The 19,216-nt window shown below is 40.2% G+C and overlaps 1 protein-coding gene across 1 annotated transcript; it reads right to left on the bottom strand.

Moving 5' to 3' along the window:
• Positions 1–3,235: 3,235 nt before the first annotated feature.
• LOC102712378 (probable monogalactosyldiacylglycerol synthase 2, chloroplastic) lies at positions 3,236–6,492 on the bottom strand. Its single transcript, XM_006659207.3, has 8 exons — positions 6,163–6,492; positions 5,846–6,018; positions 5,566–5,727; positions 5,290–5,431; positions 4,978–5,202; positions 4,509–4,571; positions 4,322–4,396; positions 3,236–3,658 (listed from the first exon to the last, which is right to left on the bottom strand). The coding sequence occupies exons 1-8, from the start codon at positions 6,490–6,492 to the stop codon at positions 3,392–3,394; spliced, it is 1,437 nt and encodes a 478-aa protein (XP_006659270.2). The 3' UTR covers positions 3,236–3,391.
• Between the last annotated feature and the right edge of the window lie 12,724 nt (positions 6,493–19,216).

The following is a 19,216-nucleotide window of genomic DNA, read 5'->3' as shown; positions in this document are numbered from 1 at the left end:
TGGTTCAGGCTCTCGATATACGAGATAATAACCTAGTCTTGCTTGGTGATTGTATTCGGTGGTGTGTATATGTGTCCACAGGAGGTGCCCCGTACCACCTTATATAGCAGGGATAGGGCTTACAGATAGAGTCCTAATATAATAAGACTAAGATCTACTCGACCTAAATACGGTAGGAACCGATATTCTCAACATGCAATCTAGATATTACTAAACTCCAAACCGATCAAGTACTAGATAATGTTGCCTTCCTATTTTGTACCCTTGCCTATAAGTACATGTACAGATTAGGTGGATACCTCTTGTACAGGTATCCCACAGCAGCCCCCGGAGTTGTACATAGCCACATAAATCATCCACGTAGATTGTTGGTCATTAGACGTTGTCCGAGTGCTTCTCGAGTGCTCCCAGAGTGCTTTCTGAGTAATCCTAAGTACCCTGTGATAATTGTAGAGGCTGTGGAGGGCTTCGAAGAAAGGGAAAACATAGATTCATCGAAGATACACCTATATTTATAGCCGCGACTCTGTGCTTAATAAGAATTTTAAAAATAGAGTCTAACAAAGACCGTATAAAAATTTAGGTGCATCAAAGATGCACCTAATAGAGTCTATAAGGACATTAACCGAAAGGCATTCTCGAAATATCGAGTATCTTGACTCGAGCAGCACTGTTTCGAGTTGTTACCAACCCAAGTGGTACTAGCTCAAGCTGCTCTTTCTCGAGCAATTTGAATCTGAGTGGTTTGGTGACAAAATAAATATCGTGTTTCCTCAACATATAAGTGATAACTATCTTACCCAAGGAGTAGATAATGTTGTTTTGAGCATAATCATAACGGACAAGTAGCTAGCTCGTCTCTGAATGCTTCAACATTTTCAATGCTTGCGACAAACATCTAATTGTATAATTATATATTCATTGAATTGTATTGAACAAAAATTGTAATTAAGTATATACTTGCAACGAAAATTTTCAATGCTTGAACAATTACTGCAATTAGGTCTAATATGTACTATTTGTTTTTCTGGATTATATAATGTCTCAGTTAATTTATTATATCTAAACTTGTTTCAGTTTATAACTTAGCTTTGGAGGGCCAAAAAGATGTGAATGAAATATATATCCATAGCGGGCATGACTAGCAAAATCATGAGTCTAGCAAAACACATTTTTTTCTAACCTACTCGTCACTAACGGGCGTAGTATTTAAGCCCGTTAGAGATAAAGTCATCTGTGGCGGGCTCTATAATAAACCGGTAGAGATATAGTCATCTCTGTCGGGCTAAAAGTTAAAGCCCGATAGAGATAACGTCATACGAACTAGGTCAATTTTGATTCCACGCGTGGCTCAAATCTATTTGTGTGACGGCCAGTTATTTTGCCCGATAGAGATAAGTAGTTATCTATGACGGTAGTTGCTTTGCCCAATTGAGATAGGTTATCCATGACGGGCTAGGTATGACTCATATCGTTTGGTCAACCTTATCAGTGACGGGCATTTCGTTGGCCCAATTGAGATAACATCTATCTGTGACGGCCTTATGCCCGATTGAGATGTTAGTACACATCACCAACCTTTGCTGACTGACCCTACCAGATAGAGATAAGGCTTTAGGCCCGTTAGAGATATGTGATCCCATGCTAGTAACACTATTCATATTGTAGCACTTAATGGAGAAATGCTGACGAAACCCTTACGGCGATAACATTTTTTAGAGAAAATCGTTTATACAATAGTATTTTATAGAATCCGCACTCATGAATGATATTTGTTACAATTAAGTGTTTGTCGATAGCATTTGTTAGATTTTATCTATATTCTTAATGCTTTCTTGGATCAATAAGAACTAAAACGATTTGTCTTTGCCTGTTTGATTTGATAATTTTTTTGTGAATACTTGTTATATTGAATGGCAGGTCCAGAAGACACGAGAACGCCAGTGCTAAATATACTAACTAGGTATTTGGATACTATTAACTGAAGAAGTGTTATTCGTCACATTCACATACATGCGGCACGACAAGTTCTCAATCCTAATAAGCACTGTTATTGTTTGGAGTTGCGTATGGAAAGTACTGTTCAGCTCATGAAAACAATGAGATAAATACTACCTCATCCGTTTCATAATATAAGATGTTTGACTTTTTTGTTGTAACGTTTGATCATTCGTCTTGTTCAAAAATTTAGTACAAATAGAAAAAATGATAAGTCGTGCTTAAAGTTATTTTGATAATAAAGTAAATCGCAAGAAAAATAAATGATATTTCCATAATTTTTTGAATAAGATAAATGGTTGAACATTACAAGCAAAAAAGTCAAACATCTTACGTTATGGAACGGAGGAAGTATTTGATAAAGAAATTAGTGGACAAATTGCTTTGACTTTATTGCCAATAAGTAAACTACTCCTGCAGTTTAATAATTCTCATTGTTTTAAACAATGACAAGATCATCTAAATCTATCTTTGACTATGACTCACTTATACATATTATTCTAGTATTTTCAAACTAAAAGCTATTAATAGCCAAAATTTTAAAAGTTTAACCACACACCCTTATTATCAAAAATCAGACTATGGTACTAGTTAGGGGAGAGGGAGTAATGAATAGTATGTACGTACTTATTATGCACTTATAATAATGTATTAACGGACAGGTGATATCATCTGGCAAGCCACTCCATGCATCCAGGTGATTGATTTTGTTATATATTTGTATGGTAATGCCAGTCAGAACTTATCAAACAAATTGTGTGTTTACAGTAGTGTAATTTATATTGTTGCACGTACCTTGCATGCTTCAGATACAGTACACTTCGGAAGCAGATTTCAACGCTCACCATTGTGCGGCCACTAAGTTAACCCCTTCATCTCTTTTATTTGATGCCATTAACTTTCAGGTGTACATTTAACCATTAAATTCCTTTTGTTGAACAAATTTGTATAATTATTAATTACTTTGTTGGGATTCAATAATACTTTAACCATAAGTTATAATTTTGTATATTTAAAAAAATAAATAAGACGATCAGCCAAATTAATAGATTTAAAAGTCAACGTCAGATTAAAAAATTAGGCACGCCAAACAGTCTAGTGCGAATACAAAAATAGACAACGACGAACGGCCTACGCATATCATCAGATGGTCCGGTTAGACTTGAACAAAAAAGTCACTGATAAATCGTTAGAGGTCACAGAAGTTTATATCAGTCTCTCTATTGCATCATCAGTTCATCTGTTCTTATTTCATTTACACATTTGGACAAAACGAACTAGCAAACCGCCCCAAGGCCAAAGAATTCCAACTTAATTTGTATGTACAGATTCTTCAGCAAGGAGAACCAATCTTCCCAAGGCATGCAGGCAGGCAGACCTCTCCGATGCGGTTTCACAAGCTGTAAGTGAAAGGCGCGGTGAGGGAGAAAGGGATCCGCGTCACCGTGGCCGGCTGCTGCTGCTGCTGGAGCCGGTGGATGTCCCTGACGATGTCGAACACCGCGTCGGGCTGCGCCAGCTTCAGCGCGTTGCGGGAGTGTCTCCGGCGCTCCTCCGCGCGAGTGGTGAACCACCGGGCGACCTGCCTCGCGGCTTCCCTGGGGTCCTTGGAGAAGACGCCCGCGCCGTTGTCCACCACGTAGGGCACGTTCCCGACCTCCTGTACGTAGTACATAATAATGGCAGGGTGAGACAATGACAGGCAACTTTAATACTCAGAAGTTCTTGCTTTTGTTTTGTTTTTCATTTGCCCTCTCAGGTCTCGTGTCGTGTGTATGGGCCTCAATATGCTGGACAATCCACGTGCTTATATACCCTAAAGTTTGAACTAAATTTATGGCCCATAGAGATGCATTCCTGGCCCATCTAGACCATGTCTCCGATTGCTTGCTTTTGCTGGGAGCATGAAAAAGTCTGGCTTCACTTAATAATTGAAAAAAGCAAAAAAAAAAGGGGGGGGGGCATTGTAGCGACTGCACGAATTACCTGGCTATTATTTTCAGATAATTTATCATTTTGTATTAATTAATCCAAGAAAACCATTTAATTTAATAGTCTTAAAATCAGCAAAGCAAAAGGGTGTTTGTTTGGTCTTTTAACAGAAAAAGGCAAAATGGTATGTTTGTAAAAAGAATTAATTTATTAATAACATTTTTATAAATATGTTAGTAGCGATCTAAAAATCCAAGGCTTGAAACTTCAAAATCAACTAGTTTAAGTTTGAGAATTTAAATTTTGGCTTATAAGAATAAGCAAAAACAAAAAAAATAGGGTGCAAATCTGATACTCCGGTAAATTAAATGGTAACTGCACCCGCACGCACCTGTCCAGGTATGAAGTCGTTGAGGATAATTGGGAGTCCCCTTATCAAGGCTTCTGCAATGGTGCCAGGACCTGCCTGCAAACAAGGCATGCTTCATCACTAAAAAAACTGTACTAGGTGCCAACACTGATCCAGTCTCAGAAAAAAAAAAAGCACGATTCACTCCTCCGTCTCTCCATTAACCAACCTTTGTGATGATGCAATCGCAAGCGCCCATCCACTTCTCCATCTGCTTTTCGAACCCTCTAATCTGAGAGAACACAAAAACGAAAATGTTGGTCATTACTCGGCGATCATCTTTTCTTTTTTTCCAGAAAAAAGCAAACGAACGTCTTTACAATCGAAAAATAATTTATAAATAAAAATTTTATATACGTATTTTTAGTGATCCAAAAGCATAACCGAAATTTAAACTAAACTAAAAAGAGTTCAATAATAAATTTAAGATTAAAAAATCAAATTTTAGCTTAAACCTTTAAAAAATCAATAAAAAATTTACGATAAAAATTCACATTTGAGCTTAAAACTTTAAAAATCAATACTAAATTTAATATTAAAAATTTAAATTTTATCTAATAAATATAGCAGAGAAATGCGCATCTCACGGGGCATCAGCACCGCAGATTCGGCATATACTACTACTGCATGGATGGTACCTTGACGGGGACATTCCACCGCGACGACTGCAGCGTGGACCGCAGCACCTGATTCCTGCCACAGATGACAACCATTTGCCCCACGGGCCGGCGTCTCCGGAGATCGTAGAGCTCGTCGCCGAGCGCCCTCGCCGTCTCCTCCACCGGGCCCATCCCCTCGCCGCCGCCCATCAGTAGCACCGCGGGCAGCTCGGGGTCCATGTCGAGCTCTTTCCTCAGCTCGTCCTGCCACACCCAAACCCCACCAAGCCGATCGATCAGCGCCAATGCTGCAGCCGACGAGAGAAAGATGATCCGAGAATGTGGGCCGACCTTGTCGAGCACGGCGCGGCAGAAGGACGGCCTGATCGGCAAACCATACACGCGGATCTGGGACGGCTCGAGCCCCCGGAGCAGCGCCCTCTTCGCCACCTCCGCCGACGGGCAGTAGCACCTCGTCACGCCATGGTGGAACCTGCACCGGCCGGCGAAGCTTTATCAATCAATCAATCCATCTAAGATTGGCGCCGGCCGGCCGCGCGCGCCGCCGGGGAGAGAGAGTGGGTCGGTGGAGGCGCCTGAGCTCCGCCGAAGTGGCTCGATCGTTACCATGTGGGGTGGCAGGTGTTGAGGTCGGTGATGACGGTGACGAAGGGCACCTTGGGGTGGAGGCTCTGCCACTTGAGCACCCACAGCGGGATGTGCTGCATCAGCGGGTGCACGCTGATGATAATGTCGGGGCTGTACCTCATGATCCCGGCCACCACCTCACTGGGACCAGCCATTTTCCGCGCATCGATCAACGAACGGAGATTGATCAATCAGTCGACCACGATTTTGGATGCTAATGAAGAGCGATTGGATGGCATGGATGGATGAGTGCGCGTACTTGGCGTAGAAGTAGGCGAGCGCGGCGAGGTACATGCCGTGCACCCAGCGCGGCGAGGTGCCGTGGAACGCCACCTTCCACAGCCGGACATGGCGGATCATGAACTTGTAGGATCGCTCCATGTCGTTCAGCGGCCACCCGCCGTACTCCTTCCCCAGATCCCTCACGAACACCTGCGGCGAAAGACACCATGGAGATGGAGTTCAAATTTTTAGCGGGCGATTTGATGAACTTGCGAGTGATTGGAGTTCAAATCTTTAGCGGGCAAAAATTGGATTGGAGCTGTAATTTCGTGGGCTTTTGGGCGGACGTGCTACCTGGTAGGCCTCGCCGAACTCGAGGCGGAAGGCGTCGCGGAGGGCCTCGGCGGACGCGCGGTGGCCGCCGCCGGTGTCGCTCATGAGGATGAGCACGTTCTTCGCCGCCTTCCGCCCGCACGGGAGCCCACCGACGCCGGCGGCGCCGCCCTCGGTGCCGACCTCGGAGAGCGCGGCGGCGAGGCCGTCGCCGGGGATGCCGCCCCCGGCCGCGCCGTCGTAGAAGGCGCAGCGGAGGGGCTGGTAGAGCTGGCGACCGCCGGCGCCGAGCACGCCGCCCAGCACGGCGTCGCGGATGGAGCGACGGGGCGTGGCGACCGAGATCACCATGGCGAGGGAGCGCGGTGACCGGCGCGGGAGTTCAACGGGCGGCTCCTCCTCCGCTCGCGAACCGCGCCTACGTCGAAGGTTTGCAGGCGACGAGAGAGGGGGAGAGGAAGGCAGGGAGGCGACAAGGTGGCGAGGGGAGGAGGGTGGACGAGCCCTTTATCAGTGTTCTGGTGTGATTATTTCGTTATACCACCTGAACATTTTTCATATTCATTTTAGTAGGAAGGCTAGAAAACTATCTCCCGTTGAAATAGCATTGGTCAATACTTGTGTATGAGACTTTAGGCTGCGTTCGGCCAAGACCATAAGTTAATTAAGCCTCTTATTTTTTATGCGCACGTTTTCTGAACTGCTAAACGGTGTATTTTTTATAAAATTTTTCTATAGAAAAAGTTGTTTTAAAAAATCATATTAATATATTTTATATTTTTTTAATAATTAATTAATCATGTATTAATATATTACTACGTTTTCCGTACTAGACATAAGTAACTTATAGCCCCATGCCGAACGGAGCCTTATACCTAGTTTATTAGACATATCCGGTTTTTAAACTTCATAGTCTTGCTCTTGTTTTAGTACATTGTAGTTTCCAAAATGTGTTATAAACCCTTATAAGTGAATGTGCTTGTATATTGATTTTTGTGAGCATACTTTCTAAACCACTAGATGTACATTTTCTTAAAAAAATATTTTGTATTGCTTTTAGAATTAAAAAAATTCACTCTTTAATTATATAATAATAGTAAATATTTAACTAATTACATGCTAATGATCCACCATATTTTTTTTTGTGCTGCAATAAGCTCAGCCAGAATCGCATGAACGAACACGGCCTAAATCTTGCTTAGATAAGCCTTATCGATTATCATCTGTGGTCCATGCAAGTTTCATTTATGAATTACTAATAGCAGCAGTACCCTCGAACGAGGACTAAACCGCAGTTACGTATAAACGTAAGGGTGTGTGCGACAAAAGCAGAGTTATTTACACGGTGTGTGTCAGGCAAAAAAGTGGAAACGGGGAAGGCAACTTGAGGCGAGCAGCGCAAAACCGCGAAAAGTCCCCCGCGCCAAAGCGCACGGGCCCGCGCGGCGAGGCGAGCGGGCGGAGGGGAGGGGATGATTCCTTTGGAGATGCTGGCATTATGCTTTGCAGGAAGCTGCCCTGTTTTTGTTTAGTGACTTTGGCTTACCATTTTACCGCTCCTTTCATATTTTTTATGTATTCTTTTGTTATTTATCTGGTTGTAAAACTTTTATAAGTATTAGTTATTTTCTTATGGTTGAATTTATTGTTAAATGCATGTTAGTTATAATTTACATTTTCATATATTTGTACAAAACTCTCTAATAAAACGGATAATCAAATATGTGTTAAAAACTCAGACTAGATATACGACAGTATGACGATTACACTTACAGAGTAGTGATTATGTGGAAATGGCATAGTAATTGTATAGCCACTTTTGACATTAAGGGCCCATTTGAATCGTAGGAATGAAAATAATAGAGAAATAGGTAAAATATAGGATTCTAACAGGAATATATGTGTAAAATAGAGGATTACAAAACACAGGAAAAATGTAGTAATAACCGTTTGATTGGACCATAGAAAAAACATAGAAATTTAAGGAGAGATAAAGACACAAGGGATTTTTTAAGAGGTTCTATCTCTTGATAAATTTCCTTCAAAACTGGTATGGAAAGAGGCATTCCATAGAAATTTCATAGGAATTTATAGGATTTATTCCTTTGATTCAAATGCCTTTATAGAAAAAATTCTTATAGGAATAAAATACTCTAAATTTTCTATAAATTTCCAATGAATCAAATGGGGCCTAATAGAATAAACACGAGGATTTTGAACACTTCAATTTCTATAACAGAGCGATTTTACCTGTAAGAAAAAATATCAGTAACTCCTAAAATAATAAACAAAGTCTTTTAACCCATATTTGTATAAAACTGTAGCAAAATAGTGATGTACTGATATATTTATTTTATGTATTAATACAGGCCTACTGTGCTTCTTCGTCGTGAATGTAATAACCATGTCATATTTCTCTGTAACACGATCAAATCTATAACTTTATAATGGTTTCAATTGATGTTCGATAAATATTTCCAATCGTGGTCAAATTTTTTAGGTCCTCTAACTACCAAGATTGGAATCATCATACTTATAATTAAACAGTTCTCTAAATCCACATTTCATACAGAGGATAAAGTTGCTTATATTATTAAAATTATGCTTCTAATTGAAATGTGCTATCTCCGGTCATATGTTTGGACAATAAAAGCCTCGCCAATAAATTAATTTGGTTGTTAATTACTAGCATAAGCATAAAGTATAAAATTATACAATATGTATAATACTTGGAAACTACTACTATTTGAGAAAAGATATATCCACGTCGCTCTTAAAATGGAATTAATATTTAAATTAATTTTATTAAAATTTAAACTTGTTGACTGCACTTATGTATTCCAAAACAACACTTGTTGGTGACAGGACGGAAAGAGTTTCACCAATTATAGGATCGTACGTACCTGCTTATCAACGTTCTAAAATATAAACATTTTTTTACTTATAAATAAGTTATTGTTTGGGTTGACTTGATCAAAATTAGACTAGTGGTTACAAGGGTCCTAGTAGCATCTAAGGTCCTGGGTCGACTCCTGGTTGGAGCGAATTTTCCAGGATTTTCTAACGGCTTTGTGCTTTCAGGGGTAGGTGCCGTCCCCGCTTATCAGGCTTCGAAGATGCTCTAGAGGTAGGGTTTGCGTTCATGCGTTCTTAGATAAGAGTATGCGTGCGTTGTAAGCGTTTGTGTTCTCTCAAAAACAAATTATCCGCTCATATGGTTGAATCCGGTCGTCCCTGTACTCCATTTTCCGTAAGAAGGTTGTCCATTTCGCATCCGAGCTGTGTTCGTTTTTATGTCACGTCATTTCGAACAAAGCATACGACTTTGAATAGAAAGCGAAATAAAACTCAAGTTTACTTACTCATTTGTTTGTGTGTGGACCTGTGGTAGGTAAGTAAAACTGGTTTGCCGCTTGATGCGCATCGGAAGATTCCAATATTCCCACCACCGGAGAAATGCAAATTTTAATCCACCAAGCCGTGCCTGCCAAATTCTTCACCTTTCCGGGATGTTTTAAGGTGATGAAATTTTGGAGGAACAAAATAAGGTGCATGCTTGGAACTGTCATTATTGTATTAAAGACAAATTTTGCTATAGTACACTTATGATGTGTTTGGTTCGTGGACTAGGTAGGTTGGGTTGGATCTATCCCTATTTTACAGGATGAGGTAGTTTTATTTTCTGTTTGGTTAAGGGATTAGACCCTATTTTTTTTGTTTGGTTGGAAGGATGAGATGAGATGAGATAGAGTGAAGACATCACTTGTTTGGTTTGAGGGATGAACGTGGGATGGTTGGACATGATTACGTCTCCATAATGAGTTGGTGACGTTATTTTTCATATTTGAAATGATATATTAAATACTAGAATTAATATATAAATAATCTAAAGTAATTAAATGTTTAGTTATATATTTAAAATATTTTAAATAATTTTAATAAAATAAAATAGACATTTCATAATAAATATCACATATGCACATGCAGTGCAACAAGCTTGATCTCAATTTGTGTTTTATCATAAATAAATTCACTTGTTAAACAATATCAAATGATGCATTGGTACATAATATAAAAACTCTAGCATCGCCGAACCATCCTGGGATGGATCTATGTCACATCCAGAAATTCCTCACACAAATTTCTGAACTTAATTATGTATTAAAATCCCTGTCCGGGACTAGCCAGGGTAAAAAAAAACAATGTTGAATACATAACCATCGTTCTTACGAACAACTGAAAAGAACACTTATTCTAACGAGGAATGCAGCGGAAAAGATAACGTAGACTAGCTCTAGTGGGTACAGCTCCAGTGCACAGGCAACGCTTCGATGGCAAAACAACTAACTCCTGAGAGTCACCTTCATCCGAAACCACATCTAACTCTGAAGAGGAAAATTAAGCAAGGCTGAGTACAAACCATCTTACTCAATAAGTAGCACGGAAAAAGGGTAATAAATGATGCAAATGATCAATAAGGATAGGCTATGGTTAGTTGCAGTAAAGCAGCATTTAATAAATAACAGAGATTGAATTGACTAAAAGTAATTAAGTAAATAAACGGATAAATAAATAACAGTTGCAAAATATCACATCACTGTCCAACGTTACACCATGCTGCGACAGGTCCAACCACTACTCAACTCTACACCACGTTGCAGTAGTCCCAAGTGAAAGCCAGTTTACCCAAGTCATTAAAAGATTCAACTAAACATAATGAAGCTAGCAGCTCGTCCTTAACCGTGGGCACGACTATTCAAATAGATTTACTCTAATCAGATGTATACTACTGTACCCACAAGACACAGTCCCACTACACTTGAACGTGCACCGATATACCACCATGGCATAACAGAAAGGGAACTATGATAGGGCCCGTCGTATAACCCTCCCTATTCAATTGCACCATACTTCAGGTTTCGCCCCCTCCTTTACACCAAGTCGGGCAGCCTCCTCTTGTGCCTAGGTGAATCCGGAAGCGGCATAGGCCATTGTTACACCACGACTCCCATCCATACTCCATCACGCTCACCCTTGCCTGGGTACCTCGAATAGTTCTTAATTACACTTCAAATCCCACCATTGCCCATTCTAGCTTGTGGTTAGCACGGAAATAACTTCCAGGGTTTCCTGTGAACTGGTCCTTAATGGTCATGCGTGCGACTCTCAAAACCAAACACCCACAACCCACCATTATCAATATTTTAGTTGGCATTAATCCGAATCGGGTAATGAATCATGATTAACAGCCATTTAGAACTAGCACTAATTAAAGTGTGATCCCATGAGCAACTTGTTCTAGGCACGACTAAGCATTAACCTAGACCTAACCCTACTCAAGTTACCCCTGGTATAACATGAATAACGATGGATAAACAACGACATGATAATAGGTTACCCATAAAATAAATACAATAAATACTTTGAGTAAAACAATGCATGTTTGAATAAATAAAGCCAGAAAATTTGCAACAATAGGTTCAATATGATCAAGATTAGTGCTACTTACCTTGCTCTGGTCCTTGGGGTACTTCGGCGATGATCACGAAATAAACCGGCGCTTCGGCGGGGTCCGAATCTAAGCGACAAAGTACAAAAATAAATATTTAATGGATTCTTGATAATTTTATGAATTTAATGAAATTTGAATAGACTTAAACGGAGACCGGATGAATTAGTTATGAATTTTAGAAGTTTTCTGGGTTTTTAACTAAACAGAAAAGTCTTAAATCAATTATTGCGCAATAAAGGGAGGCGCTGACGTCAGCAAGGAGAGAGGGTGGCTGACAGGTGAGGTCCAACTGTCTGTGGGAGAGGGGAGGGGAAGGGGGGACTGACGGGTGGGATTCGTCGGCCGAGAGAGAGGGAGGGAGGAGGAGGTGTGGCCGACGGGTGGGGCCTGTCGGTCAGAGAGAGGGAACAGGGGAGCGGGGAGCGGGGAGGGAGGCACTTGGGCAGCAGCGACCGACAGCGGCCGGCGATGGCGGTGGCGCCCGGTGCGACTACATGCGGCGGCGCATGGCGGCGGGAGGCGGCGGTGCTCGCGCGACGGGGGCGGCGGCGCGGCGAGACGGCGACGGCGGGACAACACAGCCAAGTCGACGACGGCGTGTGGCGGCGGAAGCCAGGGGCGGGCGTCGGCGGCGACGTCACGACGACGGCGTGGCTATGACGGCGACGGCTACGGCGGGAGGCGACCGACGGTGGCCAGCGGCGATGTGGGTACCCGGCGACAGCGCCGGAGGGGAGAAAGATCAAGAGGGGGAAGGGGAGGAGGCTCACTGGCGGCGTCGAGGACGGGGGTGTGTTGGCGAGGCAGCAGGACACGTGATGACGGCTGGTGGCGAGGGTGGCGAGGCGTGGGCGGCGAGATCGGTTCGGCAGCGACGGCTCGGGTTGGGGCGGTGACCGGTGGTGGAGGGGAAAAAGGTGGGCGGCAGCTCGAGGCGGCAGGGTATTTAGGGCGTGGGGAGGCCGGCTTGGGTGGGGCGGTGGTTAGAGGCCGGTTCGGCCACGGGCGGGAGAGGCGCACAGGGAGGAGGAAGGAGAAAAGAAAAGCGGAGGGGAAAGGAAGAGGGAAAAAAAAGAGAAAATGAAGCATCACCTTTTGCCAACTTTTTAATTAAATTTGTTTTGGGCAAAATGTTATACTCTGCAATTTGAGTTTAAATCATGTTAATGATTTGCAAACCTGTGATCTAATTAAATTAATCCTTCTTTAGAGGGGTTCTTCCTGAATTAATTAAGCCAATTATTATTTACGAATTTTTTTTACGAATTAGGCTTAGGTATAAACTCCGGGTGTGACAATCCATCCCACCATTTTGGTGGGATGGGTTGGACCCAGATTTGATAGGAATATTCCTCTCCTAGGTTTTTAAATTTTGCGAGTGAATATCGTAAAAATGTGTTGTGGTTGTACGACATATCCAATAATTGTAATTTGTTGTGAGATATCATTGTATGATTTTATTATTACCAGTATAATTATAGAGTGAAATTCTTGAAAAAGATTAGGATGCACCATAAGCCACAAGTTTCTAACCTGCTGCTAGAGTGAAGATGGGATAGGGCACTGTATGCACCATATGCCACCACTTTAGGATTTCAGAAGGTATTGGAGAAGAAATGGTCTTGTTCGACCAAAGGTAAGCCAAATAGCATGTGCTATATATCTTGAGAGCAAATTCATCATTCTATAAAGTTTCGCTCTAATTGAGTCAATAATAATAAAATAATAGTTACAGCATCCTTCAACAAATTACTAGTTTTTAAAGATGTACTTCAGCCCTGACATGTTTTTTTCATGTGCACCAACAAATTATACAAACTTTGAATGTCTTGTAGCAAAATTCATTTAAGGATCTGCCGTTGGTTGCTGAAAATGACATGCATAATAAAATAATAGAGGGTAACATCGACCATCTGGTCACACTAGTGATGCAACTAAAGCTTGCTTTTGAGTTTTGATCTTGGCAAGGGATTTTCCCATAATCGATGGATTGATGACACGTACATTCAGAACTTTTCGATTAGCAAATGTAAGCCGCAATCTTTCTGTGACCTCAGCTGTGATAGTTACGCCGAATGGATTAATGTGGACGTGGATTATGAATTACATTATTTTTATCATCCGGGGTTTGGTGTGATAGAATAAGAAACCTATATAGAAGACCAGTATCCAAAGGACAAGCAACATGTCTAATTACCTGCTTGCTCCTGCATCGGATTTTGCTGTCTTTTAAATAGATTAAAGATATAAAACGGACCGGAATACTCCTATTAAATGAGAAGAGGTTGGTGTTCGGTGGGTGGTTAAGGGGTAGGATAGAAACGATTTTACTTAGAGTTGATTGGTAGGATAAATAATATCAAAATATAATATCTTAGTACCTCGGTTATCATCGTTGATTGATAGGAAAAATAATAAAAAATCTCTTATTACCTTTGTTTTCGTATTATAAGATGTTATAACACTTTTCTAAATTTATTTGGACATATATGTAGAGATTTATGGATAAATCTAGTAAAGATCAAAACATTTTATAATATAAAATAAAAAGAGTATAGCTATGTACCAAGTAACAACGGGTCTATCCATTAGGGCATGTACAAAGTGCTCTCATTGTCATCTCTATCGCTGCATGCTCACTGACATGGAAGAGAGATAATATGAGAGAGAAAATTAGTTGTTTTGCATGAAATCAGCAAAACATCACTCTTAATGCATAAAACAAGGAGACAACCAGAAAACATGCTTTGTACATGTGCTGACTGTAATCAGAGACGCATATCAGATAAAATGTGAACAAAGAATTAATTAGTCTATAAGAGCAAGTTCAATAGTATAGCCAACTACTAGCTCCAATTCATATATAGTCAATCTAATAGCCAATTCATACAATAGTTACCCACAAAACATCAATACATGGTCTCACATGTCATACACATATTTTATGTTAGAGCTCGTGCTACAGCTGACTATAAATTAGTAGTTCACCTCTCTTCTCTCTCCTCTCTTTATCTCTTTAAAATATGCGTATAGCTGGCTTATAGCCTGCTATTGTACCTGCTCAAAGGGCACCTATAAAAATTCATTAGCTGACTCTCTTAATTGCCACGTAAGCAAATTTAGTGACGTGGAGAAAAGAGAGGAAGGAAAGAGAAAAGCCATTGTCATGTATAAGGGGATAAAAAGGAAAGTAGTGTAATAAAAAAATGTTATTGCATTAATGAAGAAATCATACATGACTCTATCTTTGTATATATTATTATAAAATAGGCTCTTGCTGCTGACGTGGATTAGATAAAAGTTAGCCCGAGAGAGTACTGTATTTTGTATGAGATTTTTTGTACTAACGTGGCTTGCGATAGAGCCCATAATAATCTCTAACATTGAACATGCCCTTATACCCTTCAATTCCAAAATATAAGTATTTATTGGTATATTAAGTTTATGTTAAAGATATCATTTTAATTACTTCAGCGGTTACTTTTGAATTTTAAATAGTTTAGAATTTGTTTCCAAGCTTTTAATTGATCGATAATTATGGGACTCGATGCATGAATGGTTTGTACTGCGCGTGGTAAAAAAATTAAGTTCTGTAAATACTTATATTTTAATTATATTTTAAAAAGAAGATAGTATTTGTGAACAATGGGAGACTTCCCTTTTACAGCATGTCACTTGTAGGCATGTGCAACACAAGTTAAGAAAAATCATGGATTCATGGTGTTTTACGTCACGTAGTTATCCAGATGGGAATATATACAGGGATAATTTTTGGCATATTACCTTTTGGTATCCAAGGTGAGACGGACCATATAGCTCTTCAACTTTTGGCTTCTACTTGTAAGTCAAAATCTAAGTTTAGAATTCTCATCGTATTTTATTTCTCGGCTTTTACTCGTAGATTGCTAGAGCATACGTATAAAAGACCTATAAATTATTTTTAACCGTTAATTAGCTAAGCGTTGATTTAGTAGCTCGTAGATCTAACACTAACCCTGAGGATCATTACGATGAAATGCATGTCTGCCTGCTGCCACAACATTATTTAATTATGCACGAATAAATAAAGTGTGTAAAATAATTGCGTGACAGTGATATTGTGCACATGGATTTATGGAATAATCTCTCTTGTGTGCTTGAGCTAGAGGGGAATATACCACGGAAGGCAGTCGCTAGTCGCAATTAAGAAGTATTGTTTGTCCAGGGCTACTGATTTGGAATTCCCTTTTTTTGGTGCAATAGAGAAAGGGGAATGTACACAAATCATTGGAAAGGATCTATTTGTGGCACATCCGCTGCAAGGAAAAAGATTCTGACAATGATATATTATATTGCTGGATAAAATTGCTCTATTTAATAAACTGATAAACATTAGTGGCAAGGAGCCCATGCACCTAAGATGCAAGGCAGGATCCTGAGGTGGAATACAGACCTCATATTAAGAAAAACCTTCTCATTTTTCTCATCCAAGAGAATTGAATTCAGTGAACTTTACTCCCGTCACTGCTACAGCGAAAGAACAGGTTGTGACTAGGGGTGGAAACGAGCCAAGCTTGGCTTGGTTTGTCTTGATAAAGAGAACGAGCAAAAAGGACAGCTCGGCTTGGCTTGTTTCAAAGTCGAGCCAGCTCATGCTAGCTTGGTTAGGGATGCCGGTGGCGCAGGGGCGTCAAGATCAAGCGGCACTGGGGATGGAGGCCAGAACCGGCACAGCCGCACACGGGAAGAAGGCAGTGCCGTGGCGGTCAGCAACTCCTCTCGTCGCAGTCTTGCTTGCTGTCTCGGTCTCGGTGTTATGGTGACGTGGCATCGTGAAAAGCCAAGAAGGGAAGGAGAGTTTCTGTTATGCGAGCAAATAATAGGTTAGAGTTTCTCTATTTCTTTTGGGCAGACAACTTGTTAATAGGTCAGGTTCGTTTTTTTCACAGCTCAACAAGCCTACCGAGCGGCTTGTGAGCCAGCTTGGGCTTTGTAAACGAGCTATGGAGGGAGCTTGGACTTGGCTTGTTTAGTTTTCAAGCCGAGTCGACTTCACGAGCTCGAGCCAAGCCCGAACCAAGCTCACAAGCCCAAGCTTTTTGTCCACCCCTAGTTGTGACAGGGCCACATATCCCAAGATGTCATGTTTTCCCTGAGACGGTGAAGTACGGTTATTTGATGTCATGACCATTGTGATCCTGTGGTACATGTTTTATTACCTCCCAGGCATATACCTTCCTATTATCAGGGGAAAATCTTGGGAGCGGCAGTGACTCGAGCCCCGCTATCCTCGTTAAATCTATTGGAGCCTCACAAATATCCTCTTAAAATTTTATGGTAAAAATCAATACAAATGACTGAAACTCTATATAACTTGTTCAGACATGTCTAACCTCGCTGGCTAGATCTGCCACTGCCTATTATTATTACTTGTGAGGTGGCAATAGTTTGGTTTTTAAGTGAAAAAACAAAACGATGTATTTGCAAATAAAAAATAATATGCGGATAAAACTTTTATATATGCATTCTTAGAGATTTAAGAATAAAAGCTAAAAATAATCTACGATGAAAAATAAAAAAATCAACTCCAAATTTTAGGTTGAAAATTTAAATTTTGGCTTATAATATGCAGAACAGAAAAGAAGAGACTAAACCAGGTGAACTGATAAAGTAAGGAGTAGATGGTTGACAATATATAGACTTTTCTGGTCATTCAGAGGTATATATGCATCATTGTTAATCGGGAATTATATCTACATGCACCTGCTTATCTTCCTAGAAATAGGATTCATACAAGAAATCAAGTCAGCGCACCTGATGTAGTATAAAGTTAGCTAATGCCCAAGAATAGTTCCACGTGGGCTGTACAGAAGTACTACTAGTTACATAAAAGTTCTAACGCTTCGACATCATAATATTTTGGTTATTAAATCATTAAATTTCATGTTAGTCGATTTTTTTTCGGAATCAGTCCAATTGAGCTCTAATTCAACCTAAGGTCATATAACAAATGTATTTTTAAAGCCAAGTACAAATATCATATTGTCGTTCTTTAAAAAATAATTCAACACCATCACAATTATATCCAATCACTCCAATACATATATGAGGATAGTATATGTCCACACGTGGTGGGGAAATTTTTTATAACAAGTTACAGTACTAAATCCACATGCTCATTTCAAAATCATAACAAGACTAAGTACTCCCTCCAGATTGGCAAATCGGTTATTTTGGATAACGATACGTTCTTCTGAATCTACCTTTGATTGTAATTTTATATTAAAGAAAATATTAAAAAAATATAAATATTTACATCTATAATAGTGTCCTAGTGTTTTCAAACAAAATACGTTAAAAGTTATTAATAGTCATAATTTTAAAATTTTGACCACGTACTTGCACAAAACGATAGACATTTATAGGCCAACTATTGAGGTGGCGTGGGCTAGGTAGTCAGAAAAAAAGATGACTTAGTATTTCGAAAACGTCAGTAGCACTATTACGGTAACCCTCGGTTGTAATCGGCTGAAACCTAATCTGTCACAGATGACCGGCCCATTACGACCGTAGAATATCGATAAATAGGCCGTGATGTGTAACTACGATAGATATCCATCCATTCACCCAACACTGATTTCACAAGGACGACCCATGACCAATTTATATCTAAAACGAGCTAGGATCCTGAACCTGTCGATGATACCAAACGGTCACGGGTCATATACATTTGTCATGGTCTTATATCTCATCTCAGCCTGTTACCGATAGTGGTATTATTGGTAACAACTATTAGTTTACGACGGTTATAGATATGAATTTTAACAAACAAAAAAAATCCAAAAGATCAACTGGCCTCAAGTAATGCAAGCCATGATCTCTGAAAACAGCAATACAATAATATAATCCAAAATCCTATACCAGCAAAGATCGATCTTCGCAGGCGGACCGCCCCTCCAGCCCGAGTTATATTTTTGTTGGCAGGGTTTTTGCACCGAATGAAGCGCCCGCGTGCGAAAATCGCACCCCTGCGACACTGAAAATGACTTTTCTAGTAGTGACAATATATTCTCAGAATACACAAAACAATCCAACAATATACATTTCACACACAATATATATATATATAACCAAATTCTTTACATCTCTGAATATATCACATAGCTTAAACAACAATAAAGTTTTAGTCCTCCTTTAAATTGATCTACATAGCTTAAACAAGATAGTTAGACATTAAAAAAATAGCACATAAAAGATATATGTTTAATAGGCAACACATAATTAACAATACTCATCGAACGAGTTCACAATATCGTAGTATTAACCAAGTCATAACTACAAATTTAACTCCTAAAATTGCTAGAGTGAAATCGTCCTTTTAGATCGATTACATCATTTAACAAGAAAGCGGCTATTTCTCCTCGGATTTTGGATGGCTCAACAGGTGTAGGCTTCCACACCGATAAATGTAGAATGAATGTTGTAGTTAATAATTAACTTCTAAAATAGATAAGATAGTATAATGTGTTGGTTTTTATGGACCTCGAGATCAAATGTGTTCACATGCTGGGACACGTTGCTCAT

This window comes from Oryza brachyantha, chromosome 8, assembly GCF_000231095.2.
Source record: "Oryza brachyantha chromosome 8, ObraRS2, whole genome shotgun sequence".
Lineage (NCBI taxonomy): Eukaryota > Viridiplantae > Streptophyta > Magnoliopsida > Poales > Poaceae > Oryza > Oryza brachyantha.
The sequence above is the reverse complement of the archived record's forward strand: the minus strand, read 5'-3'. Positions and strand labels throughout refer to the sequence as shown.

Excerpts from the sequence above, each read along its gene's own strand:
- LOC102712378 (XM_006659207.3), bottom strand. The coding sequence starts at position 6,492 with ATGGTGATCTCGGTCGCCACGCCCCGTCGCTCCATCCGCGACGCCGTG. Across the intron at positions 6,019-6,162 it reads AGTTCGGCGAGGCCTACCAG|GTGTTCGTGAGGGATCTGGG; the intron begins GTAGCACGTCCG and ends CTTTCGCCGCAG. Across the intron at positions 5,203-5,289 it reads GCCGCGCCGTGCTCGACAAG|GACGAGCTGAGGAAAGAGCT; the intron begins GTCGGCCCACAT and ends TGGGTGTGGCAG.